Below are 23,609 nucleotides of genomic sequence, written 5' to 3' on the forward strand. Positions count from 1 at the left end.
TTTTCCCAGTAGTCATGTATGGAAGTGAGAGCTGGACCATAAAGAAGGCTGATCGCCAAAGAATTGATGCTTTTGAATTCTGGTGCTGGAGGAGACTCTGGAGAGTCCCATGGACTGCAAGAAGATCAAACCTCTCCATTCTGAAGGAAATCAGCCCTGAGCGCTCACTGGAAGGACAGATCCTGAAGCTGAGGCTCCAAGACTTTGGCCACCTCATGAGAAGAGAAGACTCCCTGCAAAAAAACCCAGCTGTTGGGAAAGATGGAGGGCACAAGGAGAAGAGGACGACAGAGGATGAGATCTTAGAATCATAGAGTTGGAAGAGACCACAAGGGCCATCGAGTCCAACCCCCTGCCAAGCAGGAAACACCATCAGAGCACTCCTGACATATGGTTGTCAAGCCTCTGCTTAAAGACCTCCAGAGAAGGAGACTCCACCACACTCCTTGGCAGCAAATTCCACTGTCGAACAGCTCTTACTCTCAGGAAGTTCTTCCTAATGTTTAGGTGGAATCTTCTTTCCTGCAGTTTGGATCCATTGCTCCGTGTCCGCTTCTCTGGAGCAGCAGAAAACAACCTTTCTCCCTCCTCTATGTGACATCCTTTTATATATTTGAACATGGCTATCATATCACCCCTTAGCCTCCTCTTCTCCAGGCTAAACATGTCCAGCTCCCTTAGCCGTTCCTCATAAGGCATCGTTTCCAGGCCTTGACCATTTTGGTTGCCCTCCTCTGGACACGTTCCAGTTTGTCAGTTTGTCAGATGGTTGGACAGTGTTCTCGAAGCTACCAGCATGAGTTTGACCCAACTGCGGGAGGCAGTGGAAGACAGGAGTGCCTGGCGTGCTCTGGTCCATGGGATCACCAAGAGTCAGACACGACTAAACGACTAAATAACAACAACAATTTTTTGCGTGTCATTTGACTTGCCTTTTGCAGCCAAATTGTTGACCATCACCTAGAGAGGACTAGCTCTAGACCACGTTAAAAGCTTACGCGGCAATAAAATTTGTTAGCTGACCACAAGACATTTTTTCACACGGCTGTTCCTTGGGGAAATCACTGCACTGTAACGCCAACAACCCCCAACTACTGATCATGCTGTTTGGGGCTGATGTGTGCTGGGTACTGGACTCCCAATTCCTGCCTTATGGCTTGTGGGGGGGGGCAATTAAGGGGCCAATTCACCTGGGCCCCCCAGCTCCAAAGGGGCCTCAAACTTAAGACACGCTTTAACATTACTTTTTGGCATTTGATCGGTTTTGCAGATTGCTTTTCAGATTTGGCGAAAGACGCAATTATTTTGTTAACGGATATAGACCTTGTCATATCAAACAAGTTTTAAATGTTCCTAAAAATACATGGGTTACGATGGCACAAGGTTAGAGTTTTATTAGCGTGTCATCTCAAGCCAGTTGATAATAATAATTTATTATTTATATCCAGCCCATCTGGCTGGGTTTCCCCAGCCACCCTGATTAGCTCCCAACAGATTATTAAAAACACAATAAAACACCAAACATTAAAAACTTCCCTAAACAGGGCTGCCTTCAGATGTCTTCTAAAAGTCAAATAGTTGTTTATTTACTTGACATCTGATGGGTGTTCCACAGGGTGGGCGCCACTACTGAGAAGGCCCTCTGCCTGGTTACCTGTAACCTCACTTCTCGCAGGGAGGGAACCGCCAAAAGGCCCTCAGAGCTAGACCTCCGTGTCCAGGCTGAACAATGGGGGTGGAGACGCTCCTTCAGGTATACTGGGCTGAGGCCGTTTAGGGCTTTAAAGGTCAACACCAACACTTTGAATTGTGCTTGGAAATGTACTGGGAGCCAATGAAAGTCTTTTACAACCGGTGTTATATGGTCTTGGCGGCCACTCCCAGTCACCAGTTTAGCTGCCGCATTCTGGATTACTTGTCGTTTCCAGGTCACCTTCAAAGGTAGCCCCACGTAAGCGCATTGCAGTAGTCCAAGCGGGATAACCAGAGCATGCACCACTCTGGGGAGACAGTTTGCGGGCAGGTAAGGTCTCATCCTGCGTACCAGATGGAGTTGGTAGACAGCTGCCCTGGACACAGAATTGACCTGTGCCTCCATGGACAGCTATGATAAACAAACATCTCAAGAGTTTTATTTTTGTGTGTGCCTTTTGTCTGCATGTCGTCATCTATAATTATGACTAAGGGCCTTTACAGCTAAGGTGAGCTCTCCGAGAGGGGCTGCTGGAGCTGGACCAACCACCTCTCCATAGCTGCTGCGCCATTTATTTAAGCAAGGATAGAGAAACCTGTTCAGCCAAACTCCACACAGGAGAACCCTCCCCGGCACACATGAAAGTACGAGCATGACTGGGGATTGCAAGAGGTTGCAGAAACAGGGAAAAGGCAAATGGAACAATTTCAAAATTCAAGCTGAACTCATCCCAAAGGCAAACAGAGACTCTCAGATCAAAGGAAATCTGATGCTCCAGCCACCATGAGTAGATCAGATGTGGGGACCCTTTGGCCCTCTAAATGTTACTGAACTACAACTCCCTATCAGCCACAGCAAGCATGGCCAACTGCCATGGATGGTGGGGCTTGTAGTTCATCAGCATCTGGAGAATCAAAGGTTCCTCAGACCAGCTTGAGACATAGGAAGCTGTCTTAAGATCATAGAATTGTAGAGTTGGAGGGGACTCTGAGGGTCATCTAATCCAACCCCCTGCAAATGCAGGGATCTCAGCTAAAGCATCCATGACAGATGCCCATCCAACCTCTACTTAAAAACCTCCAAAGAAGGAGAATCACCAGCTCTCGATGGAGACAGTTCCACTGTCAAACAGCTCTTACTGTCAGAAAGTTCTTCCTGATGTTGAGTCGGAATCTCCTTTCTTATAACTTGAAGCCAGTGGTTCGGGTCCTAGTGTCTGGGGCAGGAGAAAACCAGCTTATACTAAGTCTGCCAGATGTGGCCGTACCACAGCCTCCATCATTCCTGACCGCTGGGCCATGTTTCCTAGGGTTGACAGAAGTTGTATAGTTCAGCATTATCTGAACATGGAGTCAATAAACTAGGGACAGGGGCTGTATCTATCTCAAAGTACCGCCAGATCAAAGAATCAAAGGGGAAGGGGCAGGTTAGGAGACACACACATACACCCCATTTATCGTTCTGAGGCAGCTGTTTGGCTTTTTGTTCACAACAGTACTCTAGAACAGGGGTCAGCAAACTTACCGCGCCTCAGGCCGGTGTCTCCAGCGCCAATCGCGCGGTGGGCCAGAGGAGTGCGTGCCCATACGCTATTTTCAGAGCACTTCCGGGTCGGAGCAGCACAAGAAATAGCTTGTGGGCATGTGCATGGGCCTCCTCCGACCAGGATGTGCACTGGAAATAACGCTTCTGCATGCGGAAGTAACGCTTGTGCATGCGCACAAGCTATTTCAGTGCTCCTCCGACCTGGAAGTGGGCAGCTGCGCAGTGCAGCGCCAGTAAGAGTGGATGGCGGCAGCGGGCGTCGCCACGGACCGGATAAACGAGTCCCTCGGGCCTTATCCAGCCCGCGGACCTTAGTTTGGGGACCCCTGCTCTAGAACTAGTTTTGTTCCTGCAAGACAATTCTTACCCATGTTCTTCAGAAATAAACCAACAGCTCTAAATCAACCACCGTATTTTTCGTTCTATAAGACGCACCAGACCACAAGACGCACCTAGTTTTTGGAGGAGGAAAACAAGAAGAATAAAAATATTCTGAATCTCAGAAGCCAGAACAGCAAGAGGGATCGCTGCGCAGTGAAAGCAGCGATCCCTCTTGCTGTTCTGGCTTCTGGGATAGCTGCGGAGCCTGCATTCGTTCCATAAGACGCACACACATTTCCCCTTACTTTTTAGGAGGGAAAAGTGAGTCTTATAGAGCAAAAAATACGGTAAATCTAAATCAATGCTAAACAGAACACACATGTTCAGGAGGAGGATACCAGAAGGTGGGGTTCAGGCAACCAAAGACTCATCCTGCTGCGAGGCCTTCCAAACCATTGGGTTGTCCACTGCTGGAAACAGGACACTGGGCTAAGACGGAGCTTTGAGCCGACCCATCGCAACAACGTCAGGCATAAGTGAAAGCAGGTTAAAGTGAAATCTTTCAATTCATTTTATTTAACAAACACTATACTTTTGAATTCTGAAGAATGTGTATTGAAGGAAAGAAAAAATAATAATTTCTTTTCTTTACACACACACACACACACACACACACACACAAACAAACAGAAAAAGGAGGGGAGGGGGGACCAGGACAGGGATGTTAAGCAAAAACATATGTACAGAATGGAAATCAGGAAGGAAGGAAGGAAGGATGCGAAGTCTCAATGGACAGTGTCTGGGATGGGGATGGGGAGCCAAAAAAGTTTAAGCACACAAATTATAATCCTGAGGGAGAGGAGTGGGACGAACTACTGAGTGGCTGAGGAGGCAAGCGACCATCATCTGGACAAGGAAAGACCTTTGCAAACCCTCAGTGGATCTGGAGGTCTCGTGTGTGCGCGTTTTAAAAACTGCAAACGTATTGCTTCAGTTTGAGATGTTTGACCGGGTGCGGGGGATATATATATATATATATATATATATATATATATATGGTAATATGGGCGGGGAGCGGGGGGGGGAGTGTAAGAGCCAGGAAGTTTGGATGACTTGCCACACCTCCCTTCCTGCAGCCATCTTTTCTCCACATCGGCTTCCAAGGGACTGGGGCAGGGCTTCGCCCCCGCCGAGTGCTGTTTATCCCAGGGGTTCTTCAAGAGCCCTTCACCAGGCATGGAGGCCATCAGTGGGGTGGGATGTTCAGGGGGGGAGAAAAGCCGCCGACAAGAACTACTTGCCACGACCCAGCTGAACTCCTAAGCGCTTTGCTTCTCCTTGAGTGAGGTCCTACACAGCAACCGTTTAGGTCTGGGGGCTTCTATAAAATACACTTGAACTGGCTTTTCTTTAAAACACCCTGGAGAGGGCTTTCTTTCCCCCACGCCACGCGCAGCCTGGAAAAGGGGGACAAGAGATGCACTCTCAGCCTGGAGTCAAGGAGTTGCCATTTCTCTGTTTGGCAACACCTCCCGGGAGCACAGTCCTTTGGAAGAGGTATTGCTCTTTTTTTTGAAAACGCAACGCTCAAGAAAAGCACCACTGGTCTGGTTTTTTTAAAAAAAGGATGACGGTGCTGTTCCCTCCAGCTTCATGGGAGAGAGCAGAAGGTGGAGGTGCCTTGAGCACACATCATGGTTTGGTTTTGTTTTTCTGGGGGGGGGGGACAGCAAAAGCACCCCGCGTTCCAGGTTTGCTGGACTGGCGGACGGACAACAGGTGGGAATGGCAGGAAGGGGGGGAAGGGGGGGCAAAGGAAACAGGACAACTCCCCCGACCCACCAAAATAAAATGCGAGGCCAATTCAGTTTTCAGTGTGTGCAATAAAAGCCCACCTTGCACAGTCTTGGCCTAGTGTAAACACATGAAACCAACAGACACACTTTTCCTTGGTCATCTGCATGGGGTTACTAGTCGTGCACCAGCTCCTGGGCAGAGGGTGTGTGTGTGTGTGTGTGTGTGTGTGTGTGTGTGTGTGTGTGTGATATGAGGGGCGAGCATTTCCTCGCTTGCCAGCAATGAAAGTCAAGAGCAGACGTAGGCAAGCGATCCGAGGCCAGGCAGAGCAGAAGGGGGCAATATTTAAAAAGGAGTTCACAGATACACGAGGGCGTGCGCTTTGGGGGAACAGAGGGGGAGACGTATCAAAGCAGCTGGAAGTCCATAGGCAATTTTTAAAAAGACAACAGTCACCTGCATGCTGTCCACCACCATGACTGAGCTACACCTGAATTTCTGTTTGTTTGTCTTAAAACCGAGGTAGTTGGGTAGAAACAATAATAAAAATAATAATAATAAAAAGTTCCTCCACCTGGTATTTCTGTTTTGGAAAGGGCCATTGTGCCCCCCCCAAACCCGCCGGCCCGTCCACTCCTAGCCCACCCCCGCCCCCTGGCAAAAAAAGCTGTTTTGTTCCCCAAAACACCCGACTCAAGCTAAAGCCCTGGTGAGATTAAAGAGGGTGGGACGGGGAGACACACAGCCCTTTTCGCCTTCCAAAACACACCAAGTTATTGCACTTCAAAAGAAAGGGAAGAAAAGACGACAGGTTTGTGGTTCAAGCCCATTCCGCATTCCGACCCCTCCCCACCTCCCACCTCCCCAATGGCTTTGTTCAACTTAAAAAAAGGGGGCGTGGGGAGTAACAGGGAATCAGTATGTAAGAATTCTACATTATTTTCGGGAGAAGCTAAAAAGAGTTCTTTACATGAGGTTCTCTCCCAAGAATGCTCCAAGGAACTCTAAACCATCTTGGTTTCAAAGTCGAGGTCCATCTTGCACCGGCTCCCCTCCCAAAGCCCTTTCCTGACATGCCCATGGGACGGGGGGCAGTGGAGGGGGGGACCAGGGAAACCTGCTGGTTCTAGGAGCCTCCGGGCATCGAAGGGCAACACACAGCACTCCCTTAAAACGTCCAGCGAGGGGTCTCGCACGTGTCAGAGAAAGGGAAAGAGAGAGAGAGAGATTGAGGAGGAGTCAGGAATGGCTGTCGAACAAGGCAAGACCAAAGAGACACATGCCGCTTTTGGGAGGCCCAGAAGAGTTCAGGTTGCCCGCCGGCGCTCAGACATGCTCCGAGCAGCTGGCACCAGGTCATCCAAGAAGCAACGGGGGCAGAGAGGAGAGCCGGGGGTCGGGGGCGCGAGGAAGGAGAGGAGAGCCAGTGGCCAATTCCCGACACGACTCCTCCATGCAAGAGAGGTGTGTGCCGTCCCGGCCCTGCTTCTCGCGGCGGTGCAAGATGAGCTGGCAAAAGACCCCAGAAAGAGGATGGCTCGCCGGGCGGCGTCTTCCAGCCACGCAGGAGCTCCGCCAACGTCGCCGCCACACCCTCGCCCCTGGCAGGCCTTCTTAATTTTTTTCTTTTCTTTCTTTCTTTTTTTTTTTAAAAAATTAACTTGGAACTGGGAAGTCACAAGGGGCAGCTTTGCAAGAGGGCGAGATGGAGAGGGGGAAGGGAGAGAAAGCCCCTCTTCCCACGTCTGAATAAGCACCAAGGTATTCAAGCTTTTCCCACGCGGAGGACTCGGAGCGCCCCCTGCAGTCAGCAGGCGGATGCCAAGCCGTTCTTGTATAGGCGGGGCAGTTTCCTTTTGGGTCCGCCGTCGTCGTCCTCCTCTTCGTCGTCGTCGTCCTCTTCCTCGGAGGACGAGCTGTCCAGCGTCAAGTCCACCACATCGGCGGGGACCTTGCCGTTCTCCACGCTGGGGGCGGGAGGCGGCACACCGTTGGCCTCCGAAGTGCCACCTGGAAGCAGGGGGAAGGAGAGCCAGGGGGAAATAACATGCATTATTAGTAGTAGTAGTATTATGTTAAGAATTATCATCATCATCATCTTTCTAAAATAGGTACATCTATTATGTACAGTGGTACCTCTGGGACGCAGGTGGCGCTGTGGGTAAAAGCCTCAGCGCCTAGGGCTTGCCGATCGAAAGGTCGGCGGTTCGAATCCCCGCGGCGGGGTGCGCTCCCGTTGCTCGGTCCCAGCGCCTGCCAACCTAGCAGTTCGAAAGCACCCCCAGGTGCAAGTAGATAAATAGGGACCGCTTACTGGCGGGAAGGTAAACGGCGTTTCCGTGTGCGGCACTGCCTCGCCAGATGCAGCGATGTCACGCTGGCCACGTGACCCGGAAGTGTCTCCGGACAGCGCTGGCCCCTGGCCTCTTAAGTGAGATGGGCGCACAACCCCAGAGTCTGTCAAGACTGGCCCGTACGGGCAGGGGTACCTTTACCTTTACCTTACCTCTGGTTGCGGAACGGGATCTGTTACATAGGCCCGTTCGCAACATGAAAAGAGTGCAAACTGAAGCGTTGTATCTGCACAGGTGCACGGCGCAATTTGGAGCTTGTGCGCATGTGCAAAGCGCGATTTAGCGCTTGTGGGGGGCCAGACTATATTTTGAGGGAGGGGGGGAAATGAACGAATTCCTATACCCCACAACTAACCCAGAGATGCATTTTAAATAAAAGCACACATCTACTCATGTAAAAACACCAGGCAGGCCCCACAAATAACCCAGAGATGCATTTTAAATAAATGGAGACATTTTACTCATGTAAAAACACACTGATTCCTGGACCATTTGTGGGCCGGATTTAGAAGGCGACTGGGCCGGATCTGGCCCCCGGGCCTTAGCTTGCCTACCCATGGTCAAGTCCTTCAGTGGGTCTACTCTGATCAGGCAGGAGTAACGTTGGGTGCAGCTGAAACTTTCAAAGCTCTGCGGCACCAGGGTTACTGGCCCTTTGGTCCCCGTTTAGGAAGGAAACACAGCAGTGACCAGCAAATATTTTTAGACTCACCTGTGGACCCGCCCACAACTAAAATTGGACACTGGGGGCTGTAGCTCCTCTCCTTCTCTGCTTTGATAGGGCACCAAGAGCCATCCACCAAGTATTCAATCTCGTCGGCATCTTCGCATTCCGTCAAGATCTTCGATAAGAGCCTGTGGGGGAAGAGCCAGCACAGCTGCCGATTTAATTCTGAGATGTGTCAAGCATGCACTTTCAGAGTTAACGCTAAATACAATACTTCAGGTAAATGAAGCCATGAAAATTTGCCTTGCCTACCCATGTACTAGGGACGTGGGTGGCGCTGTGGGTTAAACCACAGAGCCTAGGACTTGCCGATCAGCAGCTCGGCGGTTCGAATCCCTGCGACGGGGTGAGCTCCCGTTGCTCGGTCCCTGCTCCTGCCAACCTAGCAGTTCGAAAGCACATCGAAGTACAAGCAGATAAATAGGTACCGCTCTGGCGGGAAGGTAAACGGCATTTCCGTGCGCTGCTCTGGTTCGCCAGAAGCGGCTTAGTCCTGCTGGCCACATGACCCGGAAGCTGTACGCTGGCTCCCTCGGCCAATAAAGCGAGATGAGCGCCGCAACCCCAGAGTCGGTCACGACTGGACCTAATGGTCAGGGGTCCCTTTACCATTTTACCCATGTACTATGTGAAACCAAAGGGGCACATTGGTTGCCGAATGTGAAATATATGCCAGATGTGAAATATCTCTAATGTAATATAAATATACGCACACACATATGAGGATGATTAGCTTTATCATGATGTTTTTAAATGAAAGTCACTTGGAGATCTTGTTAGAAAGTGACATATCAGTATCCTAATTCCTCACACAAGGCTTTGCCTCTCTTTAAAGCCCAGAGATGGAAAGAAGACAAAAGTCCCTACCAGGGAAGAATGGCAAACTAAGCTGTTGGTCTATGCCGAAATGGCAAAACTTGACGAGGAAGCTCAGGAACCAAGAAGACCAAAACTTCAATAAAGAATGGGGGGAAATTATAATTTACTTGAGAGACCACTGTAAGCAAATTAAAACATTAGCAGGCTTGCACTTGCAATGTAGAAGATATTATGGATCAACTGGAGAGACATAAAATTTGGATGGTGAAATAATACACAGTTGAAAAGGTTTATAATAGGACCCATGGAGGGGAAAGGTGGGAAGTCTAGAGATTCGGAGAAGTCTCCAAATACGGATATATATTTTGTATTGTTATAACTCTGAAGTTGTAACCCTGAAGGAGCGTCTCCAACCCCATCGTTCTGCCCGGACACTGAGGTCCAGTGCCGAGGGCCTTCTGGCAGTTCCATCGCAGCGAGAAGCCAAGTTACAGGGAAACAGGCAGAGGGCCTTCTCGGTGGTGGCGCCCGCCCTGTGGAACACCCTCCCACCAGATGTCAAAGAGAAAAACAACTACCAGATTTTTAGAAGACATCCGAAGGCAGCCCTGTTTAGGGAAGCTTTTAATGTTTAATAGGTTACTATATTTTAATAATATTTTAATAAGGGACGCGGGTGGCGCTGTGGGTTAAAGCCTCAGCGCCTAGGACTTGCCGATCAAAAGGTCGGCGGTTCGAATCCCCGCGGCGGGGTGCGCTCCCGTTGCTCGGTCCCAGCGCCTGCCAACCTAGCAGTTCGAAAGCACCCCCGGGTGCAAGTAGATAAATAGGGACCGCTTACTAGCGGGAAGGTAAACGGCGTTCCGTGTGCTGCGCTGGCTCGCCAGATGCAGCTTTGTCACGCTGGCCACGTGACCCGGAAGTGTCTTTGGACAGCGCTGACCCCCCGGCCTATAGAGTGAGATGGGCGCACAACCCTAGAGTCTGGCAAGACTGGCCCGTACGGGCAGGGGTACCTTTACCTTTTAATATTCCGTTGGAAGCTGCCCAGAGTGGCTGGAGAAACCCAGCCAGATGGGCGGGGTATAAATAATAATAATAATAAGTATTATTATACTTCGTTTAGCCAGGAGGAGAGAAGACCGAGAGTTGAAGTGAGATCCATCTTCAAAGATCTGCATGGTGGCTGCATGGAAGATGGAGCAAGCTGGCTTGCTTGCTTGTCTGCTGCTGTTCCAGGGGCCAGGAACCAGACCAACGGATTCAAAGGACGAGAGATGAGATTCAGACAAAACACCAGAAAGAACTTTCGAAGAGGAAGAGCTGTCTGACGGTGGAGTCCCTCAGAAGGCGGTGGCCTCTCCTTCCTTGGAGGTTTTCGAACAGATGGCCGTCCATCAGGCAATTCTTCCATTATGTTCCCTGAATTGCAGGGGGTTGGACCAGGTGACCCAACTCTGCGGTTCTGTTATTCTAAGGCAGGCCTCAAGACCATAGCTGTCAACCATCCTTTATTTGGCAGGAAAGTCCCTTATTCCAGCGCTGTGTCCCGCTGCTGTCCCTTATTGATGATGTCCCTTAAATTTCCCGGGTTTCAAAGAAAGCAGCTCCTCTTCCTCCCTCCCTCCCTGCCGGCCAGGGAGGAGGGAGGCTCCAACTGTGTTGCTTGGCTGCGTTGCTCACCCAATAAGGAGTCTAAGAACGACTGGGGGGGTGGAGCTTGCATGCCTTGTGCCAGTTACATCAGCCACGTTGCCTGGGGACTCGCCTTTGCTCAGCGCTTCCCAGCGGAGAGTGACAGTGGTTTTCCTTGCTGCGTCCCCTTTGCCGGGTTGCTGCGCTGTGGGAACCACCGCTTGAGGCTTCGTTTGGCTGCTGGCTGGGCTTTCTGCCTTTGGCTCGGAGGGGCTCGGAAGTTGAACATACCTGTGCTTGGAAAATCCCTTATTTTGGCTGCCGATCCCTTATTTTTGAGGCTGCTGGTCCCTTATTTTCAAATCTGTAAGTTGACAGTTGACACACACACACACACACACACACACACACACACACACACACAGAGGTAAAAAGAGAGAACTGCTTCCAATGAGGCAATCAGCTCAACTCACCCATCAATCATCAGTTGGTCGTAAGTGGCCGGTTTGTCGCAAACTGGGCACATCCAGGTGGGCTTCTTCTCATTCATCTGCAGGTAGAAAACGGCGTCGAAACACTGGAGATGAGCGCAGGTCTCGGCCCGACACGGCACCGACAGACGCATCTTCACAAGCTTTGGAGAGAAAGGTGAGGAAGTGTTATGAAAGCCCCAGAACGGACCGAAAGGAGGAAGGCCTGGGGCAGCTCTTTTGGCGCTCTAGGAACCACTGTCAGCCTGAGGGCCACACTTACTTCTAGGCAGCCTCCCGAGGGCCACCTGGTGGTGGTAGGCGGGGCCTGAGCAAAGGTGGGCGGAGCAACAGATGCAAATGTTTGCCTTTCTATAGAAGGTGAATTCCTACACACACACAACCCCCTCCAAACTCCATCCAGGCAAGGAAGACGCCTTTTCAGAGTTCAATGGCACATTCTAGCCATGTAGAGGCACTCAAGGAGAGTGCAGAGCAGTGTGTGTGCAGGGCTACCCCCTTTTAAAATTGGGTGGCGCTGTGGGTTAAACCACAGAGCCTAGGACTTGCCGATCAGAAGGTCGGTGGTTCGAATCCCCGCCACGGGGTGAGCTCCCGTTGCTCAGTCCCTGCTCCTGCCCACCTAGCAGTTCGAAAGCACGTCAAAGTGCAAGTAGATAAACAGGTACCACTCTGGCGGGAAGGTAAACGGCGTTTCCGTGCGCTGCTCTGTTTGCCAGAAGCGGCTTAGTCATGCTGGCCACATGACCCGGAAGCTGTACGCCGGCTCCCTCGGCCAATACAGTGAGATGAGTGCCGCAACCCCAGAGTCGGCCACAACTGGACCTAATGGTCAGGGGCCCCTTTACCTTTACCTATCTAGCCCTAAGGCCAGGGTAGATTGTATGCCTGCCTAAGTCTTTGCCGATGCAGGATCTCAAAGGGAAATTGTAAGACAGGCACGCGGGTGGCGCTGCGGGTTAAACCACTGTGCTGCTTGGGCTTGCCAATCGAATGGTCGGCAGTTTGAATCCCCGCGACGGGGTGAGCTCCCGTTGCTCGGTCCCTGCTCCTGCCCACCTAGCAGTTCGAAAGCACGTCAAAGTGCAAGTAGATAAAGAGGTACCACTCTGGCGGGAAGGTAAACGGTGTTTCCGTGCGCTGCTCTGGTTCGCCAGAAGTGGCTTAGTCATGCTGGGCACATGACCCAGAAGCTGGACGCCGGCTCCCTCCACCAGTAAAGCGAGATGAGCGCTGCAAACCCAGAGTCGTCCACGACTGGACCTAACGTTCAGGGGTCCCTTTAAGGACAGGGATATGCCTTTGCTGAGCAAAACCCAGCTTCCAAAGGGAGGATGGAAGACTCAGTAGCCTCAAGGAGCTTGAAAACAGCAGAGATCTATTTATTAAATTTATATACCACCCTTCCTCCGAAGATCTCGGGGAGATTCCCAACAGGGTTGTTGCGGAGATTAAATGAGGAGTGGGGGAAACCAGGATGCCACCTTGATATAAATGGGGTAAACAAATAATAAACGTTCCAAGGCTACTGGACTTTAGGAAATCTTGAAAGTGTCAAAGCATCTCCTGCAATGGCCAGTCAGCTGTTCCCAAGGCATGTGAGCTGAGCTGTCCTTCTCACCAATCAGCTGTTCCCAAGGCATGTGAGCTGTGCTGTGGCTGCCACCTCTAAACACACACACACACAGCGAGCGCTTTACAACACAACATGGATCACTTACCGGGCATATGAGAGACACTCGGACACCAGTGGTGGCGATTTCGCTTTCTGGGTCCAGGCGAAGCTTCTCTTTAACTACAGTTGTTGAGTCGGGAGGAGAATATGTGGAAGAAGAGAGGGAACAAAGCGGTGGTCCTTTGTTAGCGACTTTCACCACTCCCCAGCGAACGGAGAAATCAGGCAGTGGAAGAATCTGTCTCGTTCGCCCCTTGACCTGCTTCTGCCCAAGAAAAAGGGCTCCTCTAGACCAGTGTTTTACAGCAGGGGTACTCCGCAACGTGTTTTTTGGCACAACCATTGTGAGCTAGGGGTTGGGCTTGTTATGATTTATTGGTTGTGCTGAGGCTCTTCCCCGATAGCGTGCTGTTCAGAGGGGCTACAGCATTATAATAATAATAATAATAATAATAATAATAATAATAATAATAATAATAATAATAACTATTACTATTATTATTATTATTATTATTATTCATACCCTGCCCATCTGGCTGGGTTTCCCCAGCCTCTCTGGGCTGCTCCCAACAGAATATTAAAAACACAAATACAGTGGTACCTCGGGTTAAGTACTTAATTCGTTCTGGAGGTCCGTTCTTAACGTGAAACTGTTCTTAACCTGAAGCACCACTTTAGCTAATGGGGCCTCCCGCTGCCACTGTGCTGCCACTGCACGATTTCTGTTCTCATCCTGAAGTAAAGTTCTCAACCTGAAGCACTATTTCTGGGTTAGCGGAGTCTGTAACCTGAAGCGTATGTAACCTGAAGTGTATGTAACCCGAGGTACCACTGTACTTAACAACACACCCTGTAGAATTCTATCTGTGCTATTTTATCCGCACAATCAGGACAGATTTCAGGAACCAGAGAGTTGCACTGAAAAATACAACTTCCTAGTTGTCTGGCCTTCCCAAATGGCAACTAGGACAATCTGTTTTGGCAACTGCAACACTGGTTTAAGGGGCCATTTTGCACCTCGTTTACATACCTGAGTTTCTAACACTGGCTCAGGGGTGGCGAACCGGCAGCCTTCTGGAGACTGCCAGATTGCAACTCCCGATCTGCAAAACTCCCTTCTTCATGTACCGCCCCCCCTCCACAGGAGCACGATACCCTTAATTTTAGGGCTGTGGGTTCGAGTCCCACGTTGGGGAAAATATTTCCGCATTGCATGGCCTTCAGGGGTCCCTTGAGACTCTACGATTCTACAGAGAAGCGTGCCAACTCACCAAGTGCCTTGCACAGCTCTGGGTGCTTAATGCCGATTACTCTCAACCTCTGGAGCAGCTCTGCCGACGTCATCTGTCTCACGAGGAAGAGGCCCACAGAATAACTCTGAAGAGTGGGAAGAGAACAGAGGGTTTGTGAGAAACCGCAGGGCGAGGCAAGCTTCCTTGGTCTTCAAAGCATCCCTCCTATCACCTTGCAAAGGATCCTTCCTGTGTTTCAGTTCCTGTGCTTACCGTCTCTCCCCGAAAGTAAGACATCCCCCAAAAATAAGACCTACCGTGTTTTTCGCTCCATAAGACGCACTTTTTTCCTCTTAAAATCTAAGGGGAAATGTCTGAGCGTCTTATGGAGCGAATGTGTGGTCCCTGGGGCTGGGGGGGGACCTGGGCTTCCCCCGCCAGCCCCACAAGTTTAAGGAGCAGTGGGAAGACTGGAAGCAGTCAGTGATCGGCCGCCCTTCTCCCTCCTTGGGGAAAAGCCTGCAAGCGCGCCCACGCGGCTCATGAAAGGGAGCGCTGAGCAGAGCCTGGGATGCATACAGGCTCTGCTCAGCGCTCCCTTTGAATAATATTTTTTTTCTTGAACTGCCCCCCCCCCAAAAAGTAGGTGCGCCTTATGGTCAGGTGCGCCTTACGGAGAGAAAAATACGGTACTTCCAGTTTTGCCTCTGGCTGTAATATAAGGCATCCCCCGATAATAAGGCCTCCTCCGAACATAAGGCCTCCCCGGAATATAAGGCCCCCGAAGCTACCATAAGGCGCCTGGCTCCTCTGGACCGTAGCGGTGGGCGCCGCCACGCAGCCCACTGATTGGCCGCAGCGCAGCCAGAGCTGTTCAGGCAGGGCAAGGTCTCTTTAAATCAGAGATCCCTGCTGCTCGCTCTGCCCTGACGGAGTCTGGCTGACTCACAATTAGACAATAAATGTGTACCGTATTCTTCGTGGAAAAATAAGACACCACCTGAAAATAAGACCTGGCGCACCTTTGGGAGCAAAAATTAATAGAAGCCACTGTCTTATTTTCGGGGAAACAGGGTATTATATGAACCAGGGGAGGGGAACCTCCAGACTTGGCGGCAAATGCAGCCCTCTAGGCCATATACCCTCCGGAGCCACACTTGTCATTGGCCTTGCTTTGCCCATCCGCTTCTTGCGTATGCGCGCCAGGCTAGAATGTGTTTCCTGAATGCTTCCTGCTTTCCTGGGTGGAGAAACGTGAGAGCGACGGAACTAGCTGACTGTGCAAAGGCAAAATTCGCATCTCCTGCTCTGCTCATTATTGACCCTCTCAGGGCATGCGATCAAGTGAAGATGCCTGGGTGCCTGACCTCTCCACCATCTGGAGGAGAACGCCTGGAGATCACTGGATCTTCAATGTTTTGACAGTATTATATCACATCCTGTAGAATTCTATCAGCTATACAATGGTACCTTGGTTTACGAACTTAATCCGTTCCGGAAGTCTGTTCTTAAACCAAGGCGAGCTTTCCCATAGCAGATTGACAATTTACAAATGGAACACACTCAACATGTTCTGCTTCCAAGGCAAAGTTCACAAACCAAAACTGTTGTGGTTCTGGACAGTTAAGAGTTAACACTCCAGGAAGCGTTCTTATTCGCTGGGTGCATTGCCCACATGACCCGGGCATTTCCCTTTGATCTGTGCTCTGTGGGGGCTGAGCTCTCTCTGGAGAGCAGTCTGTCTGAGAACGTGAGCAAGATAGTTTCGTTTTTGTTAGACCAAAAGCTGCAAGCATGCAGCTAGATTCTGTAGGTTTTTCTTTTCTGTTTTTGAATGCTTCTAAATAAAGAGCGTTAGAATAGAAGCACTGGTGTCGAGCTGAATTATCGGAGACACCACGTCGACAGAGACCATAGCTGCCAACTTACAGATTTGAAAATAAGGGGCCAGCAGCCTCGAAAATAAGGGATCAGCAGCCAAAATAAGGGAACAACAATTACTTTGATAAAATACATCTTTTGTTGCGTGCAAATGGCTTTAGATACCTATTGGGTCCATAAATTACCATATAGCATATATTCAACACACACAAAAGCAACAATTTGTTGTTGGCAAAGGACAGCTGGACATAGAAAGGGCCCCATTACCTTCAGTAGCTTATTTAAGGGACATCATCAATAAGGGACAGCAGCGGGACATGGCGCTGGGATAAGGGACTGTCCCGCTAAATAAGGGACGCTTGACAGCTATGGCAGAGACAAGCCATTTTACGCTGGGTGTGAACTCTGCTATCATCCGGCAACTGAGAAGAGAGGCAGCACGCGAGTGGAAGCGTGTGGGCGCCATTGGAAGTTTGTCGGAGTAGCAATAAATCAAATTTATTAGAGGGCCGTTGCAGCAGACTCAGTGGGTCAAAGGATTTATGACCCACAAACTTTAACAAAAACACCTACTTCTGGGTTTGCAGCGTTCTTAATCCAAGTTGTTCATAAACTAAGTTGTTCTTAAACCAAGGTACCGCTGTATTTTATCTGCACAATTGGAATGAATTTCAGGAATCAAAATGCTTTTTCTGTGCGGCCTAAGAAGGAGCAGGGAACAACGTCACAGTGAATTCGCTTAGCCCACCCCACTGCCCTGCTCAGCTGTGAAGAATATTCTTACATTACCAGTGGTCTGTTTCACCATTGAAAAAAAGAGGCCGGAGGAAGCCAATATACAGTGGTACCTCGGGTTAAGAACTTAATTCGTTCTGGAGGTCTGTTCTTAACCTGAAACTGGTCTTAACCTGAAGCACCACTTTAGCTAAGGAGGCCTCCCGCTGCTGCATGCCACCACCACGCAATTTCTGTTCTCATCCTGAAGCAAAGTTCTTAACCCAAGGTACTATTTCTGGGTTAGTGGAGTCTGTAACCTGAAGCGTATGTAACATGAAGTGTGTGTAACCCGGAGTACCAATGTATATGTGGACTGTCCTAATTAAACCTCACAACAATTTCATAATTATCGGTCTATGTATTTCTAACAGTATAACCAAATTAGTAATTTTTGATATAACTGTAAAAAACTTCTCTGGAAATTCATCATTCCAAAAATGAAACCTTCCTCTGGTTGTAAATGTTAAGCTTATACTAGCAAGAACGAGTCTTTCTGTAAAAAAAAAAGAAAAGATTTAAATCAAGCCTTACTGACTAGAGATTTAAATCGCGATTTAAATCGATTTGATTTAAATCAGGGTTCAGCAAACTTTTTCAGCAGGGGGCCGGTCCACTGTCCCTCAGACCTTATGGGGGGCCAGACTATATTTTGGAAAGAAAAAAAAAAGAACTACGGTAATTCCTATGCCCCACAAATAACCCAGAGATGCATTTTAAATAAAAGCAAACATTCTGCTCATGTAGAAACCCCAGGCAGGCCCCACAAATCATCCGGAGATGCATTTTAAATAAAAGGACACATTCTACTCATATAAAAACACACTGATTCCCGCACCACCGGAGGGCCAGATTGAGAAGGCGATTGGGCCGGATCCGGCCCCCGGGACATACGTTTGCCTACCCATGATTTAAATCAAATCCACTCTGCTCTGAGCCAAGGTTGTGACAGTCACACAAGGGGTGGCCAGTCAGCACTTTGCGCAGCCGGCTTCTTAAAGGAACAGGGAGAGTCAGCGGCTCAACTCAATTTTGACATTGGCACACCTACCGAAAGAGCGAGTGGGCGTGCATAACCACACCCGGGCACAGCTGAAAACACGTCTGCACACGCAAAGCAGGACAAACATTTAAGGGAGGAGGAGAAGAGGGGCAGCGGCAATTTTGCGACTGCCCGCCCAACTTGCCCCGCACCTTTCCGTAATTGCCCCAGATGACGGTGATGCGGTTGGTTGCGGAAGACAGGTACATGAGGTGAGTGAGGTTGATAGGACGACAAGGCCGCTTGGGCTCCACACCTGGTTTGTTGGAGGGATAATAGCCCTAGAAAGAAAGAGAGGGAGAGGGAGAGGTGCTTGTTTCATTGCCAGCAAAAGACACAAATCACGCACACACCCGAAAAGCAGGAAGCAGCCAATGATGTAAACAAAGAAGAAGAAGAACGCATCTCCAAGATGCCTGTCTTTTGCTAAATTTCTGCTCAAGAACCTTCAAGGCTTATTTGTTTCTCTGCAATCTGCTCACAAACCGTCCGTTTCAAAGATCCTGCAGAGCACAAGATTCCCAGCAAGGACACTCAGGAAAAGCCACCCCAAACTGGATGCAGCTGGATATAATCATGTAATAGTAATAATTTATTACTTATACCCTGCCCATCTGGCCGGGCCTCCCTAGCCACTCTGGGCGGCTCCCAACAGAACATTAAAAACACGATCAAACATCAAACATTAAAAACTTCCCTAAACAGGACTGCCTTCAGATGTCTTCTAAAAGTCAGATAGTTGTTTATTTCCTTGACATCTGATGGGAGGGCATTCCATGGGGAGGGCGCCACTACCAAGAAGGCCCTCTGCCTGGTTCCCTGTAACCTCACTTCTTGCAGGGAGGGAACCGCCAGAAGGCTTCGGAGCTGGACCTCGGTGTCCGGGCTGGACGATGGGGGTGGAGACGCTCCTTCAGGGATATTGGGCCGAGGCCATTTAGGCTGCAGGCTTCCTCAACCTTCAGCCCTCCAGATGTTTGGGACTACAATTCCCATCATCCCTGACCACTGGTCCTGCTAGCTAGGGATCATGGGAGTTGTAGGCCAAAAACATCTGGAGGGCCAAGGTTGAGGAAGCCTGGTTTAGGGCTTTGAAGGTCAGCACTGTCGAATTCAAGCCAATAAAGCCAGCTTGAATTCTTGTTGACCTCCCTGCCAGCGACTCCCGGCAAGACCAGGGGAGGTCTCCAATCGGCGATTCTTCCCAACGTGAAGAAGAACACACCATTCCTCCCCCTCCCATAGCCAGGGAGGGGAAAGAGACAGACAGAAATATATTTACATGCTTTTATTCCTGTCTTTCCAGCAGTACAGAGAAATCATGTCTGTACCCTCTCATCACCAGCTGCAGAGAGAGAATAACTCCACCCATGTACTTCCAGTACAGGGTCATGTGCCACTCTGAGCTAACATCCGGTGCTCAGTGCACTGAATAGACCGTCCCTGGTTCCCACGGTACAGTCCCATAACATCAACATCCTGTTTTGCATCCCAGCCACCTGGAGCTCGCTTCTGCATTGCTCCTTTTTCGTAACATCCACCAACACTTTGAATTGTGCAAAACTCTGCCCCATCCGGGGAGGCTGGCTATGGTTGAGGACAAAGTCTTGGCCTGGAGAAAGCGGTGGCAGCTTTCACCTCTGCAAATGATGAGACAGCCCACCCTCCACGCTGCTGACGGATGGTAACAGCAACGGGAGGCAGCCCATCTCACAAAAAATGGGCAGTGGACACCCCTGTCCTCTTCTGTACGTGTTTCAGAGGATTTGGGTTGACTTACCGGGACAGAACAGTAACTATGGTTCACTTTCACAGCGATGTTTGGGGGATACTGGTCTTCCTGAGGGCATCTGGTATCTGTGTAGCAGATTCTGCGGGGGAAAGAAAGCAAAGGCTCTAGACCAGTCGTTTCCATGCTTCTTTGCTCAGTTCCACAAACCCATCCCCAGTTCCCCCTAAAAAGCGTTATTCAGAATAGCGGTTTGTAAAGGTAAAGGACCGACCCCTGGACGGTTAAGTCCAGTCAAAGGCAACTATGGGGTTGCGGCGCTCATCTCGCTTTCAGGCCGAGGGAGCCAGCTTCCCAGGTCATGTGGCCAGCAGGACTAAACCACTTCTTGCACAATGGAACACCGTGACAGAAACCAAAACGCATGGAAATGCTGTTTACCTTCCTGCCACAGCAGTATCTATTTATCTACTTGCACTGGCGTGCTTTCAAACTGCTAGGTTGGCAGGAGCAGGGACAGAGCAACGGGAGCTCACTCCGTTACAGTGATTCGAACCGCCAACCTTCCGATCAGCAAGCCCAAGAGGCTCAGTGGCTTAGACCACAGCGTCCCCCGCATTCCTGTGTGCAGTTTGTACAGACCAACCAAGGAAGATGGTAACAAAATAAAATTCTACAGAGTAGCAACCGATTGGTCGGCGGTTTGAATCCCCACGACGGGATGAGATCCCGTTGCTCGGTCCCAGCTCCTGCCAACCTAGTAGTTTGAAAGCACGTCAAAGTGCAAGTAGACAAATAGGTCTGGCGGGAAGGTAAACAGCGTTTCCATGCGCTGCTCTGGTTCGCCAGAAGCGGCTTAGTCATGCTGGCCACATGACCCCAGAGTCATCCTCGACTCGACCTAACGGTCAGGGGTACCTTTACCTTTATTTCTATATGTGTAGGAAAATGAGAATACAGTGGTACCTCATGTTAAGAACTTAATTCGTTCTGGAGGTCCATTCTTAACCTGAAACTGTTCTTAACCTGAGGTACCACTTTAGCTAATGTGGCCTCCCGCTGCTGCCACGCGATTTCTATTCTCATCTTGAAGCAAAGTTCTTAACCCGAGGTTCTATTTCTGAGTTAGAGGAGTCTGTAACCTGAAGCGTCTGTAACCTGAAGCATCTGTAACCCATGGTACCACTGTACCCCTAAACATTTTTTTTGGAAACACTGAATTATCAATCAATCAATTTCCTTTATTTGACCTGAATAAAGGAAGAAGTGTGCATGCACACAAAAGCTCATACCAAGAACTAACTTAGTTGGTCTTTAAGGTGCTACTGGAAGAAAAAAAATTTTTTGTTTTGACTATGGCAGACCAACACGGCTACCTATCTGTAACTTTATTCGACCGATAGTCAGAAATAAAACATTACACAATAATTATAAACTATAACATCATAAGGGTACATAAATAAGGTAGGGCCACAGTACTAGACCTCTCACAGGTAACCCACATCAAAGCATTCAGTTATACATTTCTGACACTTGAGTGCCAGGAAAAGGAATTTAGCCACTGACAAAGTTGTTTTCCCAGAAGACTTATTTAGCAGATATGCTGTCTGCTTTCCTCTTTGTTGGGAACTGAGTTGGGGTAAGTGTGGAGTTATAAGGTACTGTCTTAAATCGTTGTAAATGGGACAGCTCAGTAAAATGTGCTCTGTGGATTCTACCTCACCCAATGCAGAGTGGCATGAAACACTGAATTAGCCTCTGCAAATGATAGGCCTGTGCCCCATGCTGCGTACACTGCAAAAAATAACCCCTCGAACTGTAGTTTGCCCACCACACAGCTACACCTCCCAGAAACCTTGACAAACTGCGGCTTGTAGGATTCTCTGGGGGGAAAGCCATGTGACTTAAATGCACTGTACGGAAGCAGCCCCGGTCTCTTGGAAACCTAGCTGTCACCTTCAAAAGCTCAAGGCTCTTCCTCGTGATCAGGAGTGGCCATGGAAAACAAGCAGATGCACAGGCAAGCTGCGACCTTGTGAATCAGCAGAAACTTTGCGTTAGGAGAGGGAGACTGGGGCCCAGGGAACCGCTATGCCGGGAAGCCGCTTGCAGGTTTGTCAACCAAGGATCTCTTCCGATGACGCCTGGCTTTTGTAATACTCCTCCCCACCCACCCCCACCCCGCTGCCCCCATCTCAGGGGTTTTAATTAGCAGCCTCAGCGTTCAGACTTACCTGAGGACTACCTGGACCGATCTCACACCTGGTTGCAGCTCCCTGCCAAATGAAAACAAGACAAACATCCCCTCCAGGTTAAGCACCTGTGTTCACAGAGAAGGGAAACGTTTATCGCAAGAGTAATAAACCCAAGACCGACCCCAGGATTTTTCAGCGGGGATACGGGGACACACACACACAAAGAGGAATTTTGGTTTGTCAGCTTAGATTCTGTTCTCTGACGTTGTTCATTCCCAATTTGCAGACTAGAGGCCAAAAGCTCTGCTGGAGGGTTTGTCACTTGAATGTGGTACAATGAACTCAAATGCACTCTATTGCCACCATAGCATCCACAACAAAGGGGTCCCATTCTCAGGACAATGCCCGAGGGTCAGTTGCGGGGTGTTGCCTGCCGACCGGCTCCAGATGCCAGCTCACAAGACCTGGAGAAAGGCCTAACCCAGGGAAAAACCCCAGCAGGGAAACAGGAAGTCTCCGGTCAAAGGGGAAACCGGAAGGGGAGGCCCGGAACCCAGCAGAATACCTGGAATTTCTGATGAGCTCCACTTGCCTCGGCGTCAGGGCAAAGACACACGGGCTCTCCTGTAGCTTCTCGTTGTTCTGCGGGACTGCACACAGGGAACAGAGAAGGAGGTCAAGCAAGCAGGCAGCCTCGAAGAGGGAGACAAACGGAGCAGAAAGCTGGCCCTCTCTCCGAAGCAGTCTTATGCAACAGAACCAAAATCTGCTCAAGGCAATGCCTTAAGAGAGAATATTATGAAAATGATATACAGGTGGTACATGACCCCAGTCAAGCTTGCAAAAATCTATCATTTGCCCGATAATAAATGTTGGAAATGTAAAGAAAATGAAGGTACATTCTTTCACCTTTGGTGGACGTGCCCAAGGGTTAAGGCTTTCTGGGAGATGATCTATAATGAATTGAAAAAGGTATTTAAATATACCTTCTTGAAGAAACCAGAGGCCTTTCTCCTGGGCATGGTCGGCCAATTGGTGTCAAAGAAGGATAGAACGTTTTTTATGTATGCCACAACAGCAGCAAGAATACTCATCGCAAAGTATTGGAAGACGCAAGATCTACCCACTCTGGAAGAATGGCAGATGAAGCTGATTGACTGTATGGGATTGGCAGGAATGACTGGCAGAATCCGTGACCAGGGAGAAGAGTCGGCAGAAGAAGATTGGAAAAAATTTAAGGACTACTTACAGAAATATTGTAAAATTAAGGAATGTTGAATGATGCTGGATTGAAATTAAGTGGTTTCTAGCTGTAATGGTATAAAGGAATACGAAAAAAATGGTTCTTTATAAGTAAAAATTTAAGGTTATAATAACTTAAGATGTTGGATAGAAAATAAGGTGTTTTTATAAGCTGTAATGCTTTGAGATAAGGATTTGCTGAACAAATAATTTAAATTGGACTACAAGAAGGGGAGGTATGAGGAGGTCAGAGAAATAGGTTATTGAAAATTAAGTATTGCGAACTATATGTCTTTTTAATTTTGTTTGTTTGTTTTTTGTTTGTATAAAAATTGAAAATCTTAATATATTTTTTTTAAAAAAACAAAATCTGCTCAAGGCTTGTCAAATCCCTGAACTGCAGCCTCATGGGGGGGGCGCAGTGGCAGGGGGGGAGAAAGAGAAACCATGCGCTTCT

The 23,609-nt window shown here is 49.3% G+C and overlaps 1 protein-coding gene across 3 annotated transcripts in view; it reads right to left on the reverse strand.

Moving 5' to 3' along the window:
* Positions 1–5,262: 5,262 nt before the first annotated feature.
* Positions 5,263–23,609, reverse strand: part of PIAS4 (protein inhibitor of activated STAT 4) — a 38,340-nt gene continuing 19,993 nt past the window's right edge. For all 3 annotated transcript variants that reach the window (XM_053372837.1, XM_053372838.1, XM_053372839.1), the window contains exons 3-11: positions 22,476–22,560; positions 21,950–21,991; positions 19,767–19,857; positions 18,139–18,267; positions 14,329–14,434; positions 13,104–13,177; positions 11,365–11,525; positions 8,423–8,565; positions 5,263–7,366 (exon numbers count right to left, since the gene is read on the reverse strand). In XM_053372837.1, the coding sequence (XP_053228812.1) occupies positions 7,164–7,366; positions 8,423–8,565; positions 11,365–11,525; positions 13,104–13,177; positions 14,329–14,434; positions 18,139–18,267; positions 19,767–19,857; positions 21,950–21,991; positions 22,476–22,560 (1,034 nt within the window). In that variant the 3' untranslated portion in view covers positions 5,263–7,163. The remainder of the gene's footprint in view (positions 7,367–8,422; positions 8,566–11,364; positions 11,526–13,103; positions 13,178–14,328; positions 14,435–18,138; positions 18,268–19,766; positions 19,858–21,949; positions 21,992–22,475; positions 22,561–23,609) is intronic.

The sequence above is a fragment of the Podarcis raffonei genome, chromosome 18, assembly GCF_027172205.1.
Source record: "Podarcis raffonei isolate rPodRaf1 chromosome 18, rPodRaf1.pri, whole genome shotgun sequence".
Classification (NCBI taxonomy): Eukaryota; Metazoa; Chordata; class Lepidosauria; order Squamata; family Lacertidae; genus Podarcis; species Podarcis raffonei.